The 12,836-nt window shown below is 30.5% G+C and overlaps 1 protein-coding gene and 2 non-coding genes across 9 annotated transcripts in view; all 3 read left to right on the forward strand.

The window, feature by feature from the left end:
* The window catches only part of LOC100866260 (uncharacterized), a 97,955-nt gene that overhangs the window by 34,100 nt on the left and 51,019 nt on the right, over positions 1 to 12,836 (forward strand). For all 7 annotated transcript variants that reach the window (XR_015292545.1, XR_015292543.1, XR_015292544.1 and 4 more), the window contains exon 2: positions 5,432 to 5,634. Coding sequence is in view for 4 of the 7 variants with exons in the window: in XM_086909977.1 (XP_086766103.1) it covers positions 5,432 to 5,634 (203 nt within the window). In the remaining 3 variants the exon portion in view is untranslated. The remainder of the gene's footprint in view (positions 1 to 5,431; positions 5,635 to 12,836) is intronic.
* Positions 4,204 to 4,275, forward strand: TRNAP-UGG (transfer RNA proline (anticodon UGG)). The gene has a single exon. It is a non-coding gene; the product is annotated as a tRNA-Pro (tRNA).
* Positions 4,638 to 4,709, forward strand: TRNAP-UGG (transfer RNA proline (anticodon UGG)). Its single transcript has one exon. It is a non-coding gene; the product is annotated as a tRNA-Pro (tRNA).

Below are 12,836 nucleotides of genomic sequence, written 5' to 3' on the forward strand. Positions count from 1 at the left end.
TTTCCAGAAATATGTGAAAATGAAATTTTAATTATCTACAATGTAAACAATGTAGAATTCTAATAATTATTATGTTACAAAAAATAATAAATGAACAATAAGATAGAAATAAGATAAGATATTTCACCTCAAATGTGGATATTATTATTATTAATTATTATTTGAAGAAGTAAATAACTTCAAGTATTCGGTTATTCAAATTTTCTCATATAGTTCATTCGTAATCAAGAAATAATTAATTAATTATATTCGAAAATTTTTAACCAACTTACTCGAATATGAGAACAAAGCCTAGAGCTCACCCTTGTTCCATATAAAGGGAAAATTGATGCCTGATTAATAATAATAAAAAAAAAAAAAAAAAAAAAAAAATTCGTTTTATCACAGGTGTAATACATTAGCCGACATATCGATGAAAATTTTTCCTTTTTTCTTTTTTTTTCACGAAAATTTTCGTTCCTTTCTTCTTCTTCTTTTTTTTTTCCCCCATTTTTTTTTTTTTTTTTCCATGCATCGACACGGATTTAACGAGGTACCCTTTTCATTATGCGGAAGGCAAAAGGTCGGTCTGCTTAATGAAGAGCTGGGTACCTTGGTTGGTCGACGTTAATTGGGCGACGGAAGTTCAAAGCTCGAGAGCTTAACCGACGCCGCGCAAAACCGACGCTCTTTTCATGCTGTTCGTCGCGAATGCGACATTGTTGGCCGCCGTGGAACCGGTTCACGTCGTGTAAAACTTGGCGAAAAATGAAATTTCTCTCCCCCCTCCTCCCCTCGTTCGCCCCCCGCGCTTCCTTTCCTTTCCTTTCCATTTTCCAGAAAGGAGTGCTCCATTGCTCCTGTGCTCCTCTCGTGAAGAAGAAACGCTGTTACACGCTCGTCTACACCCTTTTTCTTTCTTTTTCTCTCTTCAAATATCAAGGTTGTATCCTCCTTACTCGATTTTCTTATTGCGCGTATATCTATCGTGCAACGTGAATAGAGAATGATGAGGATTTAATGTAGAATTTATATTTGGAATTGTATTAGAAATATGTATATGTATTGTGTGTGCGAGGCGAGGAGAATTTATTGTTGGAATTTTTATTTATATTAATTATTATTCATATAGGAGCATTTAGTAAATTATATCGCTATCATGTTTTGTGTAAAGTGAAAAAAATGAAAATTTAATTAGGATGGATGGATCAAAAGAATGATCAGGTGGTTTATTTATTTTTGATCCATGCTTTTATATTGGAAGATAATGAAATAAAATGTAGAAAGTTGTATTATTATTTATCAGCAGAATTTGTAATTTTTATTCGTAGAAATATATAATATTTATTGAATGTTCAAAGCTAAATTAAAATGAAGCTATAATTATTTATTAAATATAAATGTCTCGTTTGCAAAGTTATTTTAGGCAAAACATTAAATAAAATTTGTATATAATAACAGATTAAGAGTATTAAAAGATGACCGTTTTTTATTTTATTTGCACTTGCTTGATAACTTTTAATTTACAAGTTAAAAACAGTTTAAACGAGATTCCGTATTCGTTAATATAGAATTTGCTGTTTCTTCTGTTAATATTTGTCTGGAAATGTAATTATATATAGCATTCCAATAATTATTCTAATAATTCAATTTAAAACAAGTGTTTCAGTTTTTACTTTACGAAAATTTAAAATCTAAAAAATATTTATATTTCTAGTTTACAGTAAACTAGAAATGAAATTTATTATTTATTCAAATATTTATTAATCTCTTTAAAGTTTTAAACCACTGAGTTGAATAACGTAAATTGTAGCCACATCCGATTCAAGTTATGTAACATTCAAATTATCCAATCGTGGAATTAATAATTACGTAATCCTTAAACTATCCATTTTAACAAGAATATTTTTTTATAAATTTCTTCCATTCATAAACTTATATAAAATATGTTTGTAGGAATAAATTGACTTTTAATTTTCTTATTAACGTTATTTAAATATTCGGAAATATGCAGATATTGTTCTTTAAAAATTTGTTTTTCATAAAACTGTTTCTTAAAGACAAGCGTTGAGATTGTACAAAAAAAAGGGGGGGGGGAATAATTTTGGATCACTGTTGAAAGTAGCTTTTTTACAGATCGAAAATAATATTTAAACATAGAATCTTTCATTTCATTTCTTGCAAATTATTGCAAATGTAAAATTCCTATAAGATTCCAGTGCACTTAATTGGGATCATCATTGTATTACAAAAATCTTACAAAATCATCGTATCAAAATTCATCAAAAAAAATATCCAAGTTTTCGTGTTTATAATCTCATTACGAGATCTTAGCAAACCAGTTTAATCGATTAAAAATTCACCAACACCAGAGAACCAGTTTTAATCTGTTCTCCTAAAAACTGTGTTCACCTAAATCCAAAAATAGACGGCGAGTATTTCTCACTGTTCACGATACAACGATTTGACATTTCTTCGTGACGAGTGTGCACAATAATGATGCACGGTTAACAGGTTAAGAGCAACGTTGGTTGATTAATAAACTATTCTAATTGGCGAGAATGATAGAATGTGCCGTTTTACGGCCCAGTGGCTCGCAAAGGGCATTTGCGCCAATTAACTTTCCTTCACGGAGATGCGTCTCTCTCTTGCTTCGCGATGGAATTAACAGGCGAAGGCATTGTACGACGATGCCCAATTCAATTATCCGACCCCGTAAACACCGACCTCCTGTCCAACGAACGTTTAACAACTTTAACGCGATTATTTGTCAATGCCACTTCGCACAGACGCGATTATTTCTCTTTATGCAGATATTCCGTCTGTTAATTGAGACTTAATTAAGACGTTCGTGTCTGCCAACTTGATTTTTCTTTTTTTTTTTTGCTTCTTTTCGTGTAATTCTTTCGTAGCTGAGTATTCCAACTGTTTTCACGCCTCTTATTACGTGCTAGAAAATGAATAAAGCGATTCTTGTTTATATTGCACGATAAGATATGGCGTTTAAACGGTTTTTACAATCGGTGAATTAAGAATGTAAATTGAGAAAATCTGATGCAAATTAAATATTTATTAAGTGTTTGGATGTTGGAGAATGAGAGAGAGTAGAGGAGAGAAGAGTAAGAGAAAATTGGAGATTCTTTTCTTTGTAAAACAACGTCCTTTTTCTTTTATTCATAAGAGAATCGAGAATTGTTGTTGTTTATTGGTTGCATATAAAACCCAGGTGTGTAAAATATGGTAAATATTCGTGGCAGCCGGTTAGAATCTATGCTTCCGTGAGTCAGCGATGATTTTCTTCAACTTTCGACAGTCCAAACTTCGATGTCTCGCTCTGATTCATCGATCCTGCTTATCGTGCAGCTATATGCATTCGTGAAACACTTTGAGGAGAGTTCTCGATTCTAGAGACCAAAATAAATAGAAAAGTTGGTGTTCAAAAATATCGTTCATCAAGTTATGAGCAATTCAAATGAAGTTTGACGCAAAATTAATTCGTTCGTTTTATTTGCTTGGTTCAAAAATTTCATAGTGTTCAAACTATTCGAATTGAACGATAAGAATTAATGATTTATATTTATTAATTTTATTACACGTTCAACAACAGAGTTAATTTATCGCTAAAAACAAGTCAACAACTCGAAGAATACCGATATTCTTCCAATATTATTGACCCATTCAATTTTATCTAGATGAAAGTGTTCGTTATACAAAGTATTGAGAAATATGCGATGATAAGTTGGATAAGTTTTACAAAATGTGTTCCACGATAATTGATTGCTAAACTTAGAGAATTGATGCGAGATTAGAAAAACTTATCGAAGAATAACATAACATAACTTACATATTGTAATTTTTTTAAAACAAGAATAAAATATAGTTTCGAAGGAAACATTAAACATTATAAAATATCGTCATATTTCTATTAATAAATTTAATAAAGTATACTAGCATACGGATAAATGAAAATGTTTATTTTCTGAAAATTATAAAATTTTCAAAATACGTATATTTTAAAAAATGTTTTATACCATAAGAAAAAAAAACAAATTAATAATAAAGTAAGCTTCTCGAAATACTTTAATCCCAATATTTAATTCGGCTGTTGCCGAAGTTTGGAAAAATAAATAAATAAAGAGAAATTATAACAATTAGGTTTAAAGTGTTTAAAGTGTGACTACTCGCTTTTTTTATGAATGTAACTTAGAAAAGCTTTCACCGAGAGGCTCAGTGGTCTAGGGGTATGATTCTCGCTTTGGGTGCGAGAGGTCCCGGGTTCAAATCCCGGCTGAGCCCGATTTTTTTTTTCTTTTCAAGAAATTTCTTTATAATTCTTTTCGATCCTTTTTTAATAAAAATTGTGTCTACAACGAAAAGAAAATCGAACAAACGGCAAAGTAAAATTAAAACGAACGTAAATGACATAACGTTGCATTAAGAGGAAATAATTTTTGCGGAAAAAAAAATATATATATATATATATATATTTCATCGAATTTTAAAAATTTATACACTCACCTTTCCAATATTCGTTTCTTACGATAAATTCGTCTCGTCGCAAATGAACAAATGCAAAAGAAAACGCTTTAAAAGTGTGATTCGTGTGTAAGTTTATTGCGCGATTGAAAGTATGCCAGCAAGAGAGTACAAGAGCAACCGGCTCAGTGGTCTAGGGGTATGATTCTCGCTTTGGGTGCGAGAGGTCCCGGGTTCAAATCCCGGCTGAGCCCGTTTTTTTTTCACCATACCTTTCGACAAACGAATTTTATCGTAATTTAATTTTATTTCATTTATATCGATTTAAATTTTAACCCTCCCACGTTTCCTCAAAATATCAAAAATTACTGCACGCATGTGACATTTGGAGTCTGGAAAATTACAGGCATACGAATTCACAACGTTTCTTCGCAATTAAGAAAGATAATAAAGTTGTGCTAGTATAACTAAATATAAATAATAATACGTAACGTGTATCCATAGCTGATAGCACAAGTCTTCCCAAGGGAAATCTGATTGGTCGATGGGATTCTATGAATGCATTCACAAAAAATAATACGTAGTGACTGGAAGTGTTGCATCTTCAGATAAGATCACTGTGAACTATGGAGGGGGAGTACTTCTCACTGTGCTCACGTATAAGTAACTTCTCGCTTAGTCACATATCCTTATGATATCTTCCTCGTATATATCATCGAATCAACGAAACATTTTTCATTATGAAACGTAAGGAGATGAGGCAAATTAATAATCACAAAATTTATAATAAAAAGAAGATACAAAACAATATATACGAATACAAATTTCTTTATAAATATTAATCGTCGAAGGTATTAAGATTTTTCTCGATCTCGTGGAACAAAACGGGGGGTCGAAGCAACGATTAGCAAATCGTCCGCTAGCATCAGCCGCTAATCGACTAAAAAGCGTTTGTTGTTTATCTTTATTATTACAGGCCCAGCACGATGGCGGGTGAGGAGGGTGCGCTGAGTGGCGGACTCGGGGCGAAATTAAAATGTCCGACCCCTATATCACGCTTGAGGGTGGAGAAGATCGAGGGTGGACTGATGGTAGCTGGGGTTGTAATAGCTGCGAACTGCCAGATTGCTCTTCCGGCATTCGGCTTCCTCTTTATGCTCGTCGGCGCTGTACTCACCGGTTTGTATTCTTTATTGTTTTCGCGTGTATATTTGATAACCGTCCATTGTGCTCCGGTTTACCTCCGATTGTCCGTTAACAATATTGGAATAACAAAGGATCCTTGACCGTTATCAACCGATTTCATGAAAATGTTTTCGCGAAAAGTATTTAATAAACCTGGGAGGCAGAGGTCTCCGGAAATCGTTCGTTTGTATTGCGAGGGATCGATCGGCATTGTTCTGCTTTTGGTAAATGTTTATGATCGAGCAACAAATATATTACGAGAACAGGTTTAATTTATTCCGTGGGAACAATTATTGTATTCGATAATTTGCATACGTGGAAGCATACGTGGTATATTCATGAACGGTATGATGTAAAAAATTGTCGGTTGATTCACTCATCATCATCATCATCTGACTGCTTAAATTAATCTTTATTAAGCGAAAAATAAAATAAAATTTATAGTTCTATTAATTTTAATTGTTCAAATTTTTGAAAAAAATTGCTTAACTCTCGGTTAAGCTGTGTTCTCATTTTTGAGACACCCTGTATAAAGATAGTATCGATGTATGTATACTACTTTTGAAGATACTATGAAAGAAAAATGATTAAATACACGTTGTATTTTTTTCTTGTAATTCATTCGTGAATAGATAATTAATAATAGATTATTCATAATAGACTATTAATAATAGATAATCATAGATGAGTCATTATAAACCGCTAGATCGCTTTTCATTCATGATTTCTTAATACAGTGGATGAACTTCTTTTTGTTCGATTTATTTTCTATCATTATATTATATTTATACACAAAAATGAAGGGAATATCTATTAAACTGTCCACTATAAAAAAAAAAAACGTTCGAGGATTTTAGGCAAAGAGTTTTCTGATAAGAGGCAACAACGAATGTCGGTCAACTAGGCAATAACCGTGTTGTTTCTTGTGCATCGTGATTTCGTGAGTTTCAACTGTAACATTTGCGTTGTTATTTTTTTTCATAAAGCTTAAAACTGCAACAGTTTCGACGTTTTATCGTTTCTTTTAACGTTTCATTCGCGTGTCCTTTATTAATTAAATTTTAACATTCGTTAAATTCTCACTCGACTTCTACTTGTGATTAACAAAGGTTTATTTTAATCTTGCAACTTTGTTTTAGAAGAATGAATTAAATAATTTTCGTGTTTTTCCATTTTCTTGATGAAAAATGATGAAATTGATTAATTATGTTACGTAATATCGAAGCTATTTTATGAATTATTTAAAAATATCAATATAAGATGTATAAATAAATTTAGTTTAATCTTCCTACATTACCTCGTTAAGTAAAATATCATGTTACATGGAATAATTGGATATATCGAACTTGGATAGTAAGTTTAGTTTAAATATGCATGATTATTCATGATTAAATAATATTTGGAATAATTTTAAAAAAGAAAATATCAAACAAGATTAATTAAACAAATTTTTATTCAATTCGATAAAAATATATTCATGAATAAATTCTATTAATAAAATTGTAGAATTCTTTTTGTAAGTTTTTTCGAAATTTAATACAATTAATGGCCTATTAATATAAATTTTATTTCATTTAACTCTCTTAAAATTATTGAAAATATAAAATATAATAAACGATCAATGAAGATGGTTAAAGGAATATTTATTAAAACGTCGTATAATAAGCTTATATAAGCGATGTATCTTGGTGGCATAATATAATGTAAAACTGCTATATATTGGTGGAAGAGTCGTTCAGTATATTGTACTTTCCATTTCGGAGAAAGTAAACGGGTTGTGCATATGATAATAGAATTATTGTCTATGAGAAAATATAATAGAATTTTCTGCTATCATAAAAATGATATAAAAATGGTATCAGTGATAAGAAGAAATTTCGTTTGAAATTCAAAACAAATAATTTAAAAATGAAGTGTTAACATGTCAGAATTTTTGTTCATTTGAATGAATTCATCATATACTCGTACAATGTTTATCTAAAAATTATAAGATTATTTTTATATCTTACTTATATATACTTAATTCGAAACAATTTATCGTTTTTAAAATTTATGTCTTTGTAATAATAGATGTTCAGAGAGAAGAGGAAAGGAAAGGAAATACTTTGAGACAAAAATTATTTTCGTCGTCTCGATATATTGAATCCATTCCAAAAGATGAGAAATAGATAAATGAATACCAGAATAAAGATTAATAATAAATTTTAGGCTAAGCTAGAATATATTATTTGATTTTAAAAGAATTTTGATTCGAATTAAATATAAAATTTCCTCGTGACTTTTATCATGAATATAAATTTTATTATTAAATTTTAACTTCTAAAATTTAATTTTTCATTCGATACGTGCAATATTTATTCATATTTATATATTCTATCATAGCTATAATGCAGGATAGAAGTTATTATAGAATTCTTTTTCTCATGTACGTAATTAAATTACGTATATTTTGTCGAATACATGTGATTCTGTGATATTTTTCAGTGTTTAGCATTGTATTTATAGATACGATACGTATATCTAGCATATATGAAACAGATAGTGGCACGAATTTTTCTCTCGATGGACAGATGGCGCCAACATGTAAATTCTTTTCACAATATCGAGGCATGTAAAATTCATTAATTTTCGATATACGATGTTAAACAACTTTTACTCAAACATTTTTTGCATTCATAAATAATTTCGAAGATATTTCAAAGATTTAAGATTTAAATGATAAAAAAAAAAAAAAAATGCGTTTTATTCATCCCTCACGTTATATATTTTTCTTCAAAAAAATATTTGTTATTCTTATTATTATCACTTCACGTACAATAAAAAGTATTACGAGGCAATAGAAATACTTTGTTTTGCTAGGCTTCTTAAGTCTGTATTAAAGATAATCCTTAATTACTTACTGATAATCCGTGACCTATTTACAACTAGAAACTTCATTTCTAACCTATCTTTCGTATTATAGAGCATAAATACACGTGTACGGTATTATACCGTATAAAGTTTGTAAACTCAAGATTAACCTAAACTTAAAATTAAGTAATATGCTGTGGGACACACAACATGGAGAAGCAATTTTCTACGAAGTTATAATGTCGTTGCATCATGAAACGAGTATAAGAAAATATTATTCAACTCTTTTTCATCGATATATCGTGTTAGGATTGCTCGTTACGTAATTAATCCCTTGTGGCAGATTACCATTTAATTCTTATACCTCTTTTAATCCGTTGGGAAACGAGAGAATAATTTCGTAGTATTTGAACTGATTTGTTAAAAGAAAAAAAAAAAATAAATGAATCAACTTATTGACTGACATAACTGTATTTAATCAATGATAGTGGATAAAACGATTCGTGAAATATTATTGCCATATGTTCAGTGTGCAAAAGAACAAGTACAACGAAGAGTTTTGTTTATATGATAGAATCGTGTTAGAGTAATTCAATCGTGAATTTAAGTCGAAGATCCATGCAGTTATGAAATATCTATTTATAACTGTTACCGTGTTTCTTTCAGAGTTTTTGTTAGAATAAATATTTTTATCTATTTTTCAGAGTAAAAAGTTCAGCCATTTATTTGTAAGTTTCGAAATTGCCTTTTAATTGCAAATTTAACTCCAAAGCATAAGTCCAGAATATAAATGTTCCAGCTTCCACGAATTTTTATTTTTTAACATTATTTCTAAATCTTCTCGTGTATCTGAGAAATGCAAATAATAATCTTCAAATTCATCTTTCTATATTTTAATTCAATAATTCAATAAATTATACATTCTTCACATATGAAAATGTCAATTTCAAATCAACAAAGCCATTCAATAGATCCAAGCAACTAAATTAAAGCTTAATGCACACGAGCGATGTTTTTTCGTCGACGTATCGTTGCAATATCATCGATTATACGTCTATCTTTATTTTTTACCCAAGAAAACGAGGAAAAAAACATCGACGATCGCAACGACATCGCGCGGTAAAAAAAAAATCATTCATCCCCATTTACATTCGAGTCACACCGAAAACCGATCGATTTACCGACTGATGATTAATAAAATAAAATTAACGATCAAAACCAAATTTTCATTCGACATTCGATAAATATCCGAATTCTGGGGGATTCGTGATCGATAATAATTAGATAATTTTGCTATTGAACCATCGAATTTGATTACTGGAATAGGGATATGGCACAAGCGATTGGCTAAATTGTTCGACCAATCAGTGTCGATTAACGTCAACGCAATACGGACGCGGCTTTAGAATATTTGAACGAGAGACACATTCGTATCCACTTGTCTCGTTAAATAAATTACAACAGCTTCGAAGAGTAATTAGTATCTTATTGAGAGAGGATTAAACTCGAATGCCAAAAGGGAAGGCAAAACACTTGGAAATCGTTGGCATAATAAAAATGTTTCCAAGCCGATGAAGATTCTTCACTGGATCCGACGGAAGCCTGTGTCGTATCCGCGAAATTGGATTAGTTATGTCGAACAAGAAGCCTTGTTTCTAAGCTGAGCTGGCTCGAGCGAGCAAGTAATTGGAAATTGGATTGATCGATTCGCAAAGAAATCACTGCGTCAATCTACTCTAGCCGCGTGTGTATAAATGATAGGCTTCTCGTGATCGAACAATCGAAGATTGTTCACCAACGGTCGATAAACATTGAGCCACGTGAACGTCAACGTTTGTACAAGGGTGAGAAGGTGAGAAATCCATTTAAAGCCATTAATTCTTCCAATTCTTTTTATTATGCAACGCGGTTACAAATCAAACGGATACATCGTTTACATACTTGGAATTCGTTAGGGTGCAATCGATAATTCCCCTTTTAATCCCTTCCTCTCCGTGCGAGTTTAATCCTTTAAGAAATCCTTTCTCTTCTTCTATCCGTGAACGAAAATGTTCAGATGTACGAACAGCAATCGATATAATCGTGTTATCTCACTTCGTACGACGCTTTAAATGCAACGATATTTCAATACAATAATTTCCAATATATTATTGCTCGAGTGTATAACGATATCTGTCTTAGATCTTTAGGATGATACGTTATTGAAAATTCGCGCCACCTTTGATCTTAATATCGGCCATTTTATTTTCTTATCCTTGACGTCGTACGTCATTTGAGAACCACTATTATTCGAGGTGATCGAACTCGACGATGGCAATGGAGCGTTTATGTCACGAGAAGGAAAAAGAAGAAAAAGAAGAAGAAGGTGGAGGGGAGGAAAGGAAGAAGAGGGAAGGTGTGGAAGAAGAAACGAAGGAGGAAAGAAGAAGTTCGCTAACGGGCAACAGCTGGTCGTTTACTCGTTTGGCCACGGTTTCTTGGATACAGGTCTGGACCGTTGTTACCAACCGATTTATCAAAACCGGTCAGTCCTTCTCTACCTCCTTCCTTTTCTTGCCTCCGCCACCGTGGATGAGACCGGTCCTGTAGCCCATTTCCCTTTCGTTTCCCATCAGTTGCTCCTACTTATATACTCGTGAACCAGCTACTCCACATGCCGGATCACGTATCGGCAAAATTTATTTTTCACTTTGCCTCGAGTCTATTCAGCTTTAACGAGTGGACGAGCTTCTTTGTAATATAATTTTGCGGAACGGTAGTACGTGGTTGGATCGATTCTTTTGCTTTAAAAATTTCGTTGCTTGAGAAATTTGATTTGGAGAACGAGAAGATTGTTATGGTGTTATTTTTATAATATTAGGATAAATATCGATAAAGTTAATTAATCGATAATGGATGAAAAGAGTTGGAGTTGTAGCTCTTTTTTCGCATTTGATGATATTATTAGAGATGTCGTTGATGATTATTTGGCGATTTTGAATGAATTTTGTTATGAAATGAATAAAAAGTATTTATTTTTATTGCAATTTATTATTGATAACGTTTTCACGTTATCTTAATGATCAAAAAGTTGTCGGTATCAGTATAATGGATAGTTTTATTATTTTTTTGTGGAAGTTATAGTTTTGAAATGCCATTACTTATGCGATAATCTGATATATATTATACTGATGGTAAAAGATAGAAGATAATTCTAAATGCAAATAAAAAAAAAAAAGAAATAAAATTTATTCGTTTTGAAATCGTGTTTGAAAACTTTTTACAAGTGCAAATGAAATTGGAGTAAATCATCGACAATGGATTATTCTATATACGGAAATAAACTTAGAATGATATTTTTTTTCATTTAAAAATTAATTTTTAAGAAAATTCGAAATCAATTTTATGATTGTGTAATTATTTCATGATTATATACAGTTTAATTACGAGTAATTTCTCAAAAATTAATATACTTAAGAAACTGAATTTCAAATATATATATTTGAAAAAAATTTGTATTAAGTATCTTAATTGAATATGGATTTTCATAGAATGCGATATATGAGATAATTTACTTTTTAAAGTTACATGATTATTAATTGTATCGTTTAAAATTTATTTTCTTCTGCTTTCGCTCTAAGTATAATTATTAAGTACCAACTGTTTGAAATAAATCTGACTTTTTATGGATTCTTAAATAGGGATTTGAAAGTTCGAGGGGAAGAGAACCTGGAGGTCGTTGCTCTTCCTTATGACTTACAAGTGCTAAATCAGATTTTAAAATTCGTGTTATTTTGCACTTTTTTGTAATTGAATGAACACACGTTAAAATATTGTCAGTTTGTTTCTGTCTCTTTATTAATAATAATCAAATCATTCTGTATAAATATAGTTATTGAAAAGAGATTTTAAAATTCTTAGAAATTTCCAATATTTTTTCTTGTTCAAAGCTCACCAATTTCAGCTTAAAAAGATCTTAATTAAAATTGTAACCTTCTTTCATATTGAATATACCTAAATGTATAATAATATTATATTTAAAAGTTAATATTAATAAGATTGAATTTTAAATTTTTTCTATCCTCATCAAAAAATTTTTAAATCTAATTTGATATGTTGTTGATTATTGAATTATTGAAAATTTATTATTTTATTATAATTAGAAATTTCAATATATATATATATTCAATTTATATTATTATATATAAACATTGGAAAAAATAATTTTTATTTGATTGTAGAGAGAAATAAAAGTTGTGATAAAATTCAAAACAAGGAATTTTAAGTGTTCCATCGCATAGAAATGTATCTACTCTATATCAGTCTGTTTAGTCTGCATGTAAATTTAGATTTCAACTTATTTATTT

This window comes from Apis florea, unplaced genomic scaffold, assembly GCF_048593485.1.
Source record: "Apis florea isolate Af1SG1 unplaced genomic scaffold, ASM4859348v1 contig_3170_pilon, whole genome shotgun sequence".
In the NCBI taxonomy this organism is placed as follows: domain Eukaryota; kingdom Metazoa; phylum Arthropoda; class Insecta; order Hymenoptera; family Apidae; genus Apis; species Apis florea.